This window comes from Scardinius erythrophthalmus (assembly GCF_964197995.2).
Source record: "Scardinius erythrophthalmus genome assembly, chromosome: 5".
Classification (NCBI taxonomy): domain Eukaryota; kingdom Metazoa; phylum Chordata; class Actinopteri; order Cypriniformes; family Leuciscidae; genus Scardinius; species Scardinius erythrophthalmus.
The window spans coordinates 29,419,508-29,434,824 of NC_138225.1; the positions used below are offsets into that span (position 1 = coordinate 29,419,508).

General features: G+C 38.7%; 1 protein-coding gene across 2 annotated transcripts in view; it reads right to left on the bottom strand.

Annotated features, from left to right (window-relative positions):
• Nucleotides 1-15,096, bottom strand: part of flot2a (flotillin 2a) — a 27,309-nt gene extending 12,213 nt beyond the window's left edge. For both annotated transcript variants that reach the window (XR_014030153.1, XM_081364929.1), the window contains exons 1-3: nucleotides 14,887-15,096; nucleotides 8,491-8,572; nucleotides 4,444-4,534 (exon numbers count right to left, since the gene is read on the bottom strand). Coding sequence is in view for 1 of the 2 variants with exons in the window: in XM_081364929.1 (XP_081221055.1) it covers nucleotides 4,444-4,534; nucleotides 8,491-8,572; nucleotides 14,887-14,935 (222 nt within the window). In the remaining variant the exon portion in view is untranslated. The remainder of the gene's footprint in view (nucleotides 1-4,443; nucleotides 4,535-8,490; nucleotides 8,573-14,886) is intronic.
• Nucleotides 15,097-15,317: the final 221 nt, after the last annotated feature.

Sequence of the window (15,317 nt, forward strand, 5' to 3'; positions counted from 1 at the left end):
CCGCATTCAAGACTAAACTCCCACTGCTATGAATGGGTAACAGTTTTGCATGTTAAAATAATTTATATTAAACTAACATTATTAATACATCCCTGCCATTACACATGTGTGATAAATATATCAATATATAGTTGAAACATTGGCAAACAATGTGAAACCTTTATGTGTATTACATAAACTTTATTTGCCACAACCAATACTTATAAAGCATAAGTGCTGAGTTATCACAGTTATAGTTGAGAGGACAACTTCGTTCTGTGTCCGTCGTTCTTATATGCTATCATCTTTCGTCTTTTTCGATAGAGTAAAAAACTTAGACATTTTCATTTGCAGTATGTTTTAAATCAAATTAAACACGTTGTAATGTCTTACTGATGACAAAACAGAAGATGCCGCTCACTTATGTTTGTCTCTCTTGTATTTACTACAACCTGACATGCATGAATTGGTGGCAACAATGTAGGAGCAGGCGTTGATTTTCTTCTGCAGAGGCGGCCTTTTGCTACACTATTACTATATCACAATGTGAAAAATGTAACAATCAGTCATTAGAGCAGCCTCGTTTCTATAAAAGCTGTTTTGGACTAAAGGCCCTTTCACACTGGACGCGATTTTGACGCACGAATAATTCGCGCGATGGGTTTATTTTTGATCAGCTGTTTCTGTAATGAGTGCTTCCACACCGAACGCGAATGTGCTGCGGCGAAAAAACGACTTTTATTTTTTTCGCTTCGATTTTTTTTAACTTTTGCAACGACAGAAAAGGCTTCAGCCAATCATACTACAAGGACAACAATTTGAAAGACAATGTGTGGCGTAGCATTGCCAACCAACTCGGTTATCTTGACTGTGAGTATGTTGTGTGATAGTTTTAGTCGTTGTATAGTCCTGTGCTGTGTAGGCTAGCAGGCCAAACTACATTTGGGATAGAAAGCTAACACTATTATCGTCAAAGATAGAGACAGAGACCGTGTTTACTTTGAACACGTAACAAAATGTAGTTAGACTATTTAGGGCTGCTTTTAGTATACTATACATTCATTGTGTGATATCTACAGTTTCTAGTCGAATGATTTTTAACTTACTTACTTAGTGTGTTACATGTAATGTGTAGTTACATTACAAAACGCACTGTGTTTAGTTTAAGACGCAAAAAAAAAAAAACTGTGCACATAAGCATACTCCCCTTCAGACTCTCTGTTCTGTAAGATTGGGTGCACCCCAAACCTTCTTTTCTGTCTTTTAAATAAAATGAAAAGCTCGTCTTCACAGGATGCTATGACTATGACTGGATGATGATGATGAAGTGTCCATGTTTTCTCAGCTGTCGGCGCGATTCGCACGAAAGTTTTGGCTCTCTGAACGTCACAGACGTCGCAAATTCGCGTCGTGGCTGATGTGAATGGTTTTGATGCGAACTATTCGCACACGAACTATTCGCTTTTTCGTTTCGCTTTTTCCTTACGCATCCGTTGTGAAAGGGCCTTTACAGGGAAGTACTGAGTTTTGAAACTTACAGGATATTTTTCCATAGTACAATGACCTCTTATATGTCAAAAGATCAAGGAAATTTTGATTTATCAATTCATGACCCCTTTAATGCAAATTGCATGCAAAAACCGAAATTAATTTTCATGCAAAACATTTTTGTTGGTGTGAACAGGCCTTGATTATGCAAGTGGATAAGGTATTTATTATGAAGTTTAGATGATTTTGGAGTGTAAGTGGAGTTATCTCAGAATCAGCGGTCATTAGGAGGACAGACATGTAAATAAAAAACTGTCAATAACAATGGAGTGTTGTAGCATTCGCAGCCGTGCTGTAAAAAGCATTCAAATAAAGGCTTTGTGCACTGAGTCCCACTAAAACAACCACTCATGGTGTGCTCATGGGAAACCACAGCATAAACTCAAAGGGAGGAAATCATGCAACACAGTGAAAATGAAAGTAGGGCAAGACTGAAAACATGTCCTTGGATTTAAGAAGACTTTCTCTTCTTTCCAGGTGTGTTTTGCTTGTTAAGAAAACAAAGTAATCTATCATCTGGGTATATCCATGTCTGCTGCTAACATGTAATGGGAACTGATTTATTATCGAAACAGACAGAAGGATATTGCAGAGGACTGGGAGGTCAACAGATATGTGGGTTCATTAGATCAACAGATGCAAGGCCTCTATTTACAAAACACACAAGACAAACTTTTAAAAATTTGTCTAGAATTATAGGGGGTATAACATGCAGGGCTAACCACTGTTTTACAATACTAATTCTTATTAAATAACCTTCACTGTTATGTTACAGGGGGAAAATTGAATCATACAGTCTCTATATGGAGAGACCTTGAGCTCAAGTCTCTATGGAGACTGAATTGTGGAATGTCTTGTTTAAGTTTCTCATCCAATCACATGTGACCACCAGAGAAAAATGCTCTGTAATCTGCCTCTTTGTGTTACAATGCTCTCATTGTTCACAGCAACACCAGACCAAGAAATCACAGAGAGAAAATAACAGCTGAAGAAAAAAAAAATTAGGCTTTAAAAAATTAATTTTGCAGTACAGGTATTGCCACATACTCAGTTGTAACCATAGTGGAAACAAGTATTTCCTCTATGAAGTTGGGTTTTCAAAAAAACAGAAATGTTCATGAGGGTAAACATGTGACTTCAGTTAAGCACTGCAAGTTTTGGCACACTGGGAACCGAGAACAAAAAGAGAAATAAAAGAACGAAACAAATCAGCATTCCTTTGGTCTGCTTGAGAAAAGCTTTTAGGTGCTTAAAAAGAAAACCATTACAAACATATACACTATAACGACATGAAGGTCACAGAATGTGGCAACATACAGGCTCTGTTCTAAAACCTTGTGGTCTGCCCATGTAGATGGCATTTTAAGACATAATACATGCATTCCCGACATGAAGGTTTCAAAATATGAGAAGATTAGGCACCTCTTTTTGGCCAAATTCTGTCTCTTTTGTAAAGAAGGAAGTTAATCTGCTCTACTCAGATGAGCCCAGTTGACAAAAAAAAGAAAGAAAGAAGAAAAAACATCCAAGATGGCAGATGATACAAAAGAAATGTCAAGTATTTCATACAATTTTTAGTTAAGGGTCAAAACATGGATTTAATTTTTATAAATATATATATATTTTTTTATTTTTTCCTTGAGGTAATGCTAATATTTCATTGTTGGGAGTAGCGCGTGGAGTATTTCAGAAATGGAACGGCATCTGTATACTGGATCCAGTGTGTATGTCAGTGATTATAATGGATTCTGTTTGCTTTTGACACTTAAGGCCGTTAGACCATATATAAGTGTAAGTCATTAAGTGACTGAATGCCAGTTGGCAGGGCCAATGGTGTGATGCAAATATGCAAATGTATTTGCCCATTTGACATCACAGAACCTATTGAACTATTTTGGTGCTTGGTTAGATAAATGCTTTGTTTATAATGAGGAGACGTTTTAAGCTTAGGGGTTGAACGACGTCAGATTTTTTTTTTACGTCAACATTTATGTGATTAACGTCGAGTCAACCTGAACCTGAGACTCGAAGGCGGGTTGCGCGATCTGCAATGATGTGCGCATTACTGTCTGTATGTGTGTGCGTTACAAAGCAGCAGCGCATTAGTTTAGAATGCTGATTAACTTACGTTTACAATAAGCTGTTTAAAACATGCATTCATCCAATCAGTTTTGAGCATCCAGATGGTATAATCAAACATGTCTTGTGGAGCGCTCACAGAGTATGCTTTTATTGTCATTTTAACTGTTGGAAACTGAGCGTAAAACTTCAAAGTTTTCATATCCTGTTGCGCCCTCTATAGGCCATGATCAGCGACTAGTCGACGTCAAGCTTAAAGCACCATGGCAGAGCATTAAAGTCAACTAGTCTTTGCAACCCCTAGTAAAGCTATGATATAAAGACCTATTATATGCATGTATGACATGCCAATTTAAAACTCTATTGAAATCAATTGTAAGTCAAGTTTCCCATGCACTTTGCACTAGTCACTCACTGTTTCGATTAGGTTGCTGCCTATATACTGCCTATGAAAGCAGTATAAAGCAAGAAATCTCACAGGGTTTTGAAACAGAGCCATTGGTTTTTCTACTTAACAGATCAAATTAATTCACAGCACAATGAGGGGAGTTTTCCCCCCAAATAGATTATTTAAAAAAATCATCAGTAAATTAACAATAAATGAAATTAACCAAACAACGGTTCATCATGTTGAGCACAAATCAGTGACCTTCAGTCTGATGAGAGATTGACTAAGAGTAGCACCGTTCATTCCTGAGGAGGGTCAAATTTAGGGACCAGAAAAGGCAGCAATGGAATGAAAGGAAATGATGATAAAGGGGTGTTGGCTCTGAAACCAGTCTGGCAAACCTGAAAGAGTCATTTGGAGCTGAGGTTAGGTGAGGTAAGGTGGTTTACCTGTGCCACACCTGTGACAGTAATAGCTACCCCCTCCGCTGTCTCTACATCCTCACACTTGGGTTGCAGGGTCATAATCTCAAGGGTTATCCTGTGGAAAACGCAAAAAAGGAAACAAAACAAAAAAGTTGGCTATGAACTACGGGAAGAATGTCAAGCGGTGTGAAAACAGGAGAAAGGTGGGGTTAAAGGAAGACGTGAAGGTAAACAACACAAAAATGAATCTGCAGGGTGAAAATACGGAGACACAACCACTTGCTCAGCACTAATCAGGTGTTTTGAACATGGGCTGTAATGGAATTGTCTGGATTCAGATTCCCAGCAACTTAAAGATTATTTCCCGACCCACAATATTCCCAAAAGCCAATCTGATCCGTCCATCGTAATCCATTACAGACCCAACAGTCAGAACACGCTGACTTGAGCCGTTAGTTAAATGAGCCATGAGCGCACTGCGTAGCCAAACATCAGACAAGGATAGTGAGAGATGACTGGCTCTCCTACACTGCAGAGGAAGACCAACACAAGAGTTTGGAAGAGAGCATGTGTATGCGTGTAATGCAGGAAATGGAACCAGGCCACTGCCCTTCATACCCTGAGCACCTAGAATATTTCTCATTGTCTCATTTGGTTGGCTTGTTTCATTCAGTGCAATTACCTGAGCGACCCCTGTCACCTCCAAGGGGACACCCTCCGAAGTTTCGATATTCTCACAGCGACAGAGGATGGTCATTATCTCCAGAGAGAGTCTACGTGGGAAGATGGGAGGGGAGGAGGAAGGGGAGGCAGGACAGCACAATATTGTCAGTGTGTTAACATATGTGAAAGGGAGGGGGAGAGAGGTCAGGGAGGATGGGCTCTGGTGTTGATTGCAGTTGAATCCAGACCATCAGGGAGCCACTGTCTGCTGCAGATGGAGAGATCTTCTGTATCATGTAATTTATCTTTGATATCTCATCATTGACGCTGAATGGATGTCTTATTCTGTATATCTCTCCACTATGATTAGCCTTTGGCACTACCTGTTTGTGTCCCTAGACCACTCAAAGCAATATATATTTAAGGTGTCCTTGCTAAAGGTGGATTTGGATAAAAGGCTGCAAGATACAATTTAAAATGATTAAAAATGTACCTCAATATATATATATATATATATAAACTTACTATAAAAATGTTTAAATGAAAATTTATACACAAAGTGTGTACCACAACAATGATCCAATTTTAATAACTGAAGCTGCAGGTTTACAATGTTTCACATAACTGAGACCTGCAGTTCAGCACAAGCTAACTGACTGAGGTGAAGAGAACATGGCAGGTGGTATTCTATTCTAGTGGATTGTTGGGCTAATATAGATCACTCCTAATATAGCCAAAAACCATTTAACACGGGACAGTTCTCAGTGTAAGAGACCATAGTCTAAGATTCATCTACAAAGTTAATGTACCAATATAGTTCACAGTGTTCATGTGCAGCGAGTGTGGACCTCTCCTCAATGGCCCTTTTCTGTATACTTCAAATTTATTCAGATGTGTTGTCTCTTTGAAAAACTGTAGCTCTTTAATTGGATTAAAATGAGACAGGGCGTGTCTGAATGGGTAACATGCACAGGCATATGGAGTAGGATCCCTCTGAATGTTTATTTCAGCCATTTTGATGCAGCAAGCCCTACATATCTCTCAATCTTTTAAAATTAGATCAATGTAGCTTTTAGAGCTGCCAGCAAATTAGATTACTCCATTCTTCATCAGGAAAGGGGGAGGGCAAGAGCCATGCTTTATTTCTAAGCTATGCACTCAACTGAACAACTGCTGTAACCACTGTAACACACATTGTTACATTTGTCTTTTTTTTGACATTTAATCTTTCTTACAATTGATCCATTGACTTAATATAAAAATATGATATATAAATCTTCCTTTTAGCTGTAAATTTAAAATTATAGCTGCATTTCCACAATAGACCTTTTCCACGTTCATGTGTCGTCAGACTGGTCTCTTCCCACTTTTATAGATAACCAATTTCTCCACCTATGTTCCCATTAATTTTGGTAAATCAAATAAAGTTAGCGAACTTTACAATAAACCTTTCAAACTGTCTCTTTAGCTCAAAATGGTACTTTACCATATATCATATTCCAATTTAATGTACAACAAAGCATCTGAAGTGACAAATCTATTAAATGAAGTTCCAAACGTAGATTTGGGAGGAGCCTAAACATTCAGTCCTGTCAATCATCATTACGGGCATACTATATAAGCAGCAGACACCACGTCATCCCATTGACAAATTCTTCAAAGCCCTCCTCCTCCAGTAAATTCTCTCTATCCTCTTATGTGCAATTCCATTATAGGGGGGTTTTAATTTTGAGCTCAAGCCGAGCCTCGGGTTCGAGCCTCCTCCACGGACAGCAAGCTAAGTTAGTTCACTATTAAACTTTAAGGCTGAATAGGCAGGCGAACTAGTGAATCTAGAATTAAATCCTTCCACTGTGCAGACTGGAAATGTGCTAAAAGTCTTGTGATCTGTATTTCCACAGAGTTGATATAGCGTAAAAATCTTATGATCCCCAGCAGAGAGATACCAGAAACAGATCAGTCGGTCAGACACACACGGGTGAGTCCAGCGTGTAAAGGCAGGTTAGCTCGGCAAACACTTAAAAGAAATGAACAGGAGAGGAACATCAGAGAATAGGCAGGCTGGTTATTACAGATTGCACATGCATAATCTCAAAGTCAATAACGATTAAAATAGGGAACAAAAAAAATGGAAACAAACCGTACATTCCAAAATGATACATAGTTTTCTCACATTTCTTTCATACATATGACGAGTGCTGTCCTCTTGCTAATGTTCTGATAGCTACAAGCACTGTGTATATTACACAATAAACAAAGCTCATACTGAATGACATATATGGGCTTTTCACACTGTGCTTAACCCTGGGTTATCATATTTAGTTTACAACTTTTAGGGAAAAATCTAAATGTCAAACAGTGACAGAAAAAAGTAAAAAAGAAAAAAAAGAAAAATTGTATTCTGGTCTAAAAACGTGGATGTATAGCCTTTTCAGTAATAAATCTGATGTGCAGAAGTGGGACAAGCTTTTATTTAAACAGTTCATCCAATCAGTGATATTGATACCGTAAATATGCAAATAAGAAAGTTAGACCAAGGTTAAACTCTCAAAACCCTAAATGGCCAGGAATAATTCCTAACCTAGGGCAAAGAATAAACTGTATGAAACATAAAAAGTGATAACCCAGGTTTCCTATAACCCAGAGTAAACAAAGTTAAATGTGAAAAACCCTATATATTTTAGCACAACTGTAGCTCTGTTCTACAGATTTCGTAAAGACTATAGTACTATGTATTTATCAGGAGAGGCTGCACCACTAATGATTATCTATTCGCAGCTATTGAAGCAGAACTTCACTCTACACTCTAGCATTGTTAACTCTGTTTATTTTTCCAAACACTGGCCCTGGATACTGAGGCCTTAATGAAGTGAGTTCATGTAAATGGAGGGGGTTGAGTTCTGATGTTTGTGTATAATGTTTGTTAGCTGCCTAGGTTGATGACTATATTACTGAACACACATTTAAGAGGAAGAGTGCTCAACAGCCTAGTTAACAGGACTTGATATCACATCACAGACAGGTAGTTTTACAATGCAGTGTGAGAACAGCGTCCTATATTTCCTTTCTGGCTAGAAAACTAGTTATTTTAGTTACTATCAATGATTGAAACAGTATACATTAATTTGACAGTGTTAAATGTGAAAAACAACAGGCACAGATGTGTGCACTCCTGAGTTTCTTTACAGTGGACATATTAGGCCTACATTCACAAGAGGTTCTCTAGCCAGAGAAACGTGAGCATGCTGTGACGTGTCTCTATAATGGTCCTAATTCCCACTCAAGGGGAACCGACAGGTACATAAATGGAGGATAGTGTCATTCAGTCAGCACTAGAATGATTGTTCATATTGTGAGCTGATAAATACAAAAAAAAGGTGAGTGAATGTGATGAATGGACATTCTTACTTCTGTATGTCGGTGATAAGCCACCATGCCCAGGCCCAGCCGCCCACTGTATATTGCTTGTCATCAGAGCCACAGCAGCCACCTGAGAAAATAAACACAGGCATATTTAGTACAAAATAATGCACATTTATCCCATTAAAGCATGGCAATCTAACATGAAAGTGAATACTAAGTTAATTCAATTTCATTTCAAATTGTATTAAAATCAAACCATATCTTTCCATTATAAAAATCTAAATCATTCAGCCCATTTCACAAGCTGTCCACTTTCACCACCAACAAATGTTAAAAATCCCATACAAGCCACAACAAACTGGTTTACAAACTGAACAACTTCATCATTAAAACCACTAAAGATGAATATCACTGGAAAGCCCCAACTCACAGTTACAGTCTAACCAAACCACTATGGTGGGTAAATGTTTATAGAAATCAGCTCAAGTCAATAATCAACTAGACTAGCTGTTCTAAACAAAATATGTTGTGCACCAGTGCATGGATGGTGCATATCAACAAGGATGTATGTACCAAAGAAAGAGTATTTAAAATGGTTATGGTTAAAATCATCACGGTTACCATGAAAATATCAAGCAGCACAACACAAATTAGCTAACAACATTGATCATAATAAGAGATGTTTCTTGATAGACAAAACAGCATATTAGAATGATTTCGGAAGGTGGCACTAAAGACTGGAGTAATGATGTGACTGGTTCATTGGGTAAATGTACTATGACTTTTGGCATATGCGATTTGACTTTACTTTTCATGCAAATGCTCATGTTGTGATTTGGCTAACAAACTATTGTCTACTTAACAGTAGTTGTGTTTCCACTGTAGGGACAAAAGCGAGCATGCTTCCACTGTCACTTGATGGAGCCTCATCCTGACTTCCTCGGCGGTTGTGTGACGTTGTTCTATGAAAGCACGTTAAGGGCGGGTTTTAGGGTAGCACTGCAGAGCTACTGGCCCAACAGTGGAAAAGCAGCTTGATTTTGGCCTCGCGGCTCGAGGTCGAAGGCTATTTGCCCGGATTTTGGCCTCGCACTAGCCCAAAAATTAAAAAGCAGCTAGTGTTGGACAAGTTACTCTAAGGGTACGTTTGCGCTTACCTTTTTAAGTAAAGAAAACAACGTTGTCAAAACGATCCTCCGCAAAAAGACTAAGAACGCTGTTATGCATGCCAGGCCAGTAGTTGGCAATGTCACAAAATCTACGCGCCTATAGACTGAACACATAATACACATGCGCATGACGTCAACGTTTTCACAAATTACCCATTGATAGACGGCTGTTTTAAAAAGCTCCAGTGAGTTTTTGTGTGACGAGCATGTCCACTGGCACGACGCGAGCGGAGCAGAGCGAGCGTTTTCAATAAATTCCTATGGAAGTTGAGCTTCACGTTTGTGCTGTGAATTGTGGGATTGACAGTGTACCGGAGAAGCCACTGAGAGTGCCCGAGCTGCCCATCACTTTCTCCGGTCCACTGTCAATCCCAGAATGCACAGAGTGAGCGTGAAGCTCAACTTCCATTGGAATTGAAAACACTCTTCTCCACGCATGCACCGTTAATCCCAAAGTATACTTTAGGGATGGGCATTTTAGTCAATTTCTTATTTCGATCATTGAAAAAATGAAAAATCACTCAAAAAACGAGTACTCGAGTAAACCCTCTGCTAAAGAAACCCAATTTTGACACACATATCCTCAGGAATTTTAGACCTATCTCCAAACTGCCTTTTATTTCAAAGCTCTTAGAGAGAGTTGTGTACTGTCAGTTCAATTCCAATATCAGTATGTCCAATATTTCTAATACTTTTCAGTCCGGTTTTAAGTCAATGCACAGTAAAAAAATGCACTGTTGAAGGTCAGCAATGACCTGTTGCAAGTTCTTGATACTGGTTTCACACACGGTGCTTGTCTTGTTGGATTTAAGCGCTGCTTTCGATACACTCGATCATAGTATCTTGTTACATTGGTTGGAAAAGGTGGTGGGTATTTAGGGTGTCGCCTTACAGTGGTTGGCCTGTTATCTCAAAGACAGAACCTTCTCAGTGAGCATAGGGAAGTTTTCTTCTTTGTCACTATTATGCGGTGTGCCCCAAGGGTCTATTCTAGGCCCTCTTCTCGTTTCACTTTATATGATACCACTGGGTGCCATTTTTAAGAAATATAAGATTTCCTACCATTCTGCCCTACAAAACAAAGGCAGTAACTGCATTTTTGGTCAAAAATGAGTTATCATTTTCATGACATTCAAGGCATCCTTTGTTATGTGACAAAACATCTTATCTCAAATGTGTGTCGTTTTGGAGAAAAATGGTAATAGTTTTTGGAGAATCTGTAGTTACTGCCTTTTTCCTTGGTATGGTGCCACGTTTTTGGTAAGTAATACAAAGCAAATTTACAAAGCAAGAATACAGTAACTGCAAAATAGGGGTAAAATATCAAATTAAATATGAGGATTGATATGTACAAAGAATAAGCTAATATAAAGTAACAAAACAGCCACATGTCAAATAATCTACCTACAACTACTTAGGCTGGATGACAGGATAACTTTAAAGTAATTTTTCTCAGTTCTGCACTCTGCGTAGTTATTGCCTGTTTGCTTTGTAGGGCAGCATTGCTATGCTGACGGTTCACAGTTTTAACCCTAAACCTAACTAGCTAAAACTGACAGTTTTTATCCTTTGGACGTGCTCTGCAACTGGTTTGAGGAGATCAAATGTTGGATGGCTAATCATTTTTTGCAGTTAAATGAAAGCGAAAGCAAAATTTTTATTTTAGGCCCCTCCAGGTCTTCATCTCTTTTTAATTTAGATTATATTGCCGCCAGTGTTCCGTCACTAAATTTTGAGAAACAAATCAGTACAGTGGTAAAGGGTAGATCCTTTCATCCGAGATCGGTATTAAAACAGTTTCTACCTCCGAAAGATTTGGAGACCATAATCCACGCTCTCATAACATCACGTCTTGACTATTTTAATTCCCTATACTGTGGCCTGCCTCAAACTGTGATCTCTTGTCTGCAAATTGTCCAAAATTCTGCAGCGAGATTTCTTACCATGTTATCTCTATGTATATGATAGATTGGCGCTGCACATCTTGCACTAGGCCTAACTGTATTTCATAATCAAAGTGATTTCATCAGGTACCGCCCAAAATGCCGTGATAACCAATCAGAAAAATAGACAAATATATTTTTTTAAAGTCAGGGCGATCATCGTTTTCATGATGGATCGTCACTGTCACGTTCAAGTACTCGAGTAAACGAGTAGCCTACTCGTGCCCATCCCTACTTCGGCTGTCCACGTCCGTGCACTGTCTGACACGATTTATGTAATAAGGAACCAGCAAGCAATTGCCGTCATTTTCACCGTCTAGGTTAACTATAGACCCGAAATGGTCTGGCTATGAATATGACTGAATTTGGTTACATGTCGTTTTTACCAAAATAACTTGAGAGATGTATGATATTCCATCATATAAGCAAAGTCAACAGTGATTACAAGGTGTTTGGTTGAATTGAATTGGATTGACCTGAGCGGCCAAAAAACTATACTTTGAAAGGCTTGCATTTGAAAAGTTGAGTGCGCGAGGCGGAACACAGAAAATTAAGTAGCCTATACCTGGGTCTTTAGGTTTTTGTTTACAACCCGTTTTGTTCAGCATGTTTGTTGCAGCCAATCATAGACATATCTGTTGATGAGTGCATGTAATGGCCAATCAACGCTAGTTCTGTTTGCTTGTGAAAACTTTCATAATAACCAACAAATTATAAACACGATATCATTGAGATTCATTGCACATCATAGACAGCTTCATTGATTGTAACGGGAGTTTTCGCAGCTTTGTGTACCTCATGTTGAAATGGACATATGATTCAATGATTATAATGGCAGCAATTTTCATGCTTCCAACTACAAATTGCAGAATTTCTGAATTGTGTCCGATTGTAAGTGATAACCAGAAACGGATGATCTGATACTGTATGTCAAATGATCTGTGTATTAAGTCCTAGGGCCCTATTTTAACGATCTAAGCGCATGGTCTAAAGCGCACGGTCTAAAGCGCACAGCGCAAGTTCACTTAGGGCGTGTCTGAATCCACTTTTTGCTAGTTTAACGATGGGGAAAATGGTCGGTGTGCCAGGCGCATGGTCTATAAGGGATGTCCTTATTCTCTTAATGAGTAATGGGTGTGTTTTGGGATTTACGTGCGTTAAACCAATCAGAGTCTCATCTCCCATTCCCTTTAAATGCCCGTTGCGCTTGCGCCATGGCAGATTCACTATGTACATGACAGAATTTGATAGAGGAAAGAACGAACACATCTCCAGATCACAAACGGAACTGCTCGTGCGCGAAGCAAAATAGCAACGCACCAACAATGCTCCTGACCAGCACGCCCATGGGCGCAAATGCATTTGCTATTTAAACAACGTGGCGCAGGACGTGAAAATGATAACTGCGTCGGACTGAAACTAGCAAAAAAAAACACTTGCGTCGCGCTTGCCGCTGCATTGCGCCGGGTTTAAGATAGGGCCCCTAGAGTGTAAATGCAAAATAATAGACCTGCCTTTGTTGTTTAATTTATTATAGCTTTCAAATCAGTCACTCAGTAATCCCCATGCTTTAAATTGGCTCTATCACTCTCTCTTTCTCCTCTCCACCTATAGCTGGTGTGTGTTGAGAGCACTGGCGCCGTTGTTCTGTGGCTGCCATTGCATCATCCCCCCAGGTGGGTGAGGAGAAAGACCCCTGACATGATTGTAAAGTGCTTGGGTGGTGTACAGTAGAACATAGTAAAGAGCTATATAAAAGCTTCATTTCATTTTTACATATCAATTTACAGATTTTTAAGCATAAATAGTTCTAAGCACTTTGTTTTATGATCTGTCCTGACAGTAGTTATTTTTCATTTCATGAATACATAGAATAAGTTAATATTACAAACTGTTCCTTTGCATTTAGTTTGAATTTATTGTGAGAACTGGGCTTGCAGTTCACTGTCTGTGTGGATGGTCGTGTTTGTCCGCCACCACCCAAGACCATTTCTGACCCAGGGAAAACCCTAATAATACAGAAATTATATTTTTAAAGAGAAAAATATTTAGGCCACTCATCTGTGCAAATATAGTTATCATTGGCTCAATCATGACAGGTCACCAGGGGTTCAGGGAGATAATCTAGGATCTATTACATTCAGCTGTCAATGTTATAGCAACCAGGACATGTTGCCTAAAGTTTAAGCATCAGTCTGGGATCCTGATGTAGTGTTTAGAATGTGATATAGACAGTGGGGGCCTGTAACCTTTAGATATGTGAGGTATGCGAGGAAATTCCTCACAGATCTATGTACATAGGAGGTCTGGTCCCAGACTGTAAACTATTCCAGCAGATTCCCAGCTGGTCATCAGCTATTAGTGTGCAATCCTCAGCTGTTGCTAGAATCATTGCACAACTGAAGTCTCTGTCATGTGACTTTATTTCATAAACATGACCAATGCGGACATACTGTTTAGGAAAGTTAAGGAAAGAGGAAATGACTCTTCAGGAAAGTGTAAAGTTAGAGAAAAATGTAGTTTGCAGACAATTTCAAACCAATGAACTAACTAATTTTATTATTACTAATCATATATTTTTTTACACACTATATAACATCAAAAGTGAAAAATAACCCCTCCCCCTCATACTTTTAATTGGAAATGTTTATCACTTACTATACTATATAGTTTGGTCTCAACTACGTACTTACTGTATACTGTTTTAAAAACAGGAATAGACTAATGGATAATGTACTGTAAGCAGCATTTTTTTAGCAAAATAAATGTATTAGTTTAAATCACGTGACTGTCTTGATTGATGTTATATTAAACAACGCCACAACAGCGAGGCAACGTACTACAAACTAGTCATACAAACTAAGATACGGGTATACTTACGGTATATCGACGAGGCACTGGCAGTATCAAATAAAATGCACAGCCAAAAATCACAACTCGTAAGTCGTGTTTAATCTAACGTTAAACAAATCGATATTTAAGAGCAATAGGACTTCAAGAGAACAACGTGATCATTGCGCAAGCACGTCGAAATCAAATAGAATGGAGCACGAGTGACACAACACGTCGAGACTGTGATGGATAGTCTTTATCATGCTAAGTTACACAAACTACAATGCAACAGGCAAACACGAATATCTACACGCTACTCGACAGAAACGCCGGAGAAAATAAGCGTTAATTACTGTTACAGTGTCGAATATCATACATTTACGATCACCAAACACATTCTACGTTAGGTACAATTCGGATGAATATACAATACAGTCTGATTATGAGAAAATGTAGGGGATTGCTTTTAGAAAAACAGAAGGCAGTTGATATGTTACCTGATACCACCAAGGCTTCGTTTGGTCCTACCGTGTGGCAATTCCCCATATTTTTCCTTTGAAAAGCTTTTCTGAATGTAAAATTGCTTCCTTTTTCGAGGATGACGGAATAGCGTGATAAAAACAGTCAGATATGAAGGCACTCAGTGTAGTCTTGTGTCATCATATTCAAGATTTCTGCCTGCATGCACCAGTAGTCACCGCCCTTTCAGAGATATGACGACACAGTAAATCTAGGGTGTTCCTCAACCTTCCGGTAGAGGGCGCCATGACATTTTAAATTAGCCTAAACTCCACAGAATTATTTTATGCAAGAAAGAACGTCCAATAATTTTTACTATTTAAAGGACTTTGAAATATTTCATATAAATTCTAAAATTCAAAGTTTATGCCTACAACTTTTGTCATTCATCACCTGACAGGCAAGAGAG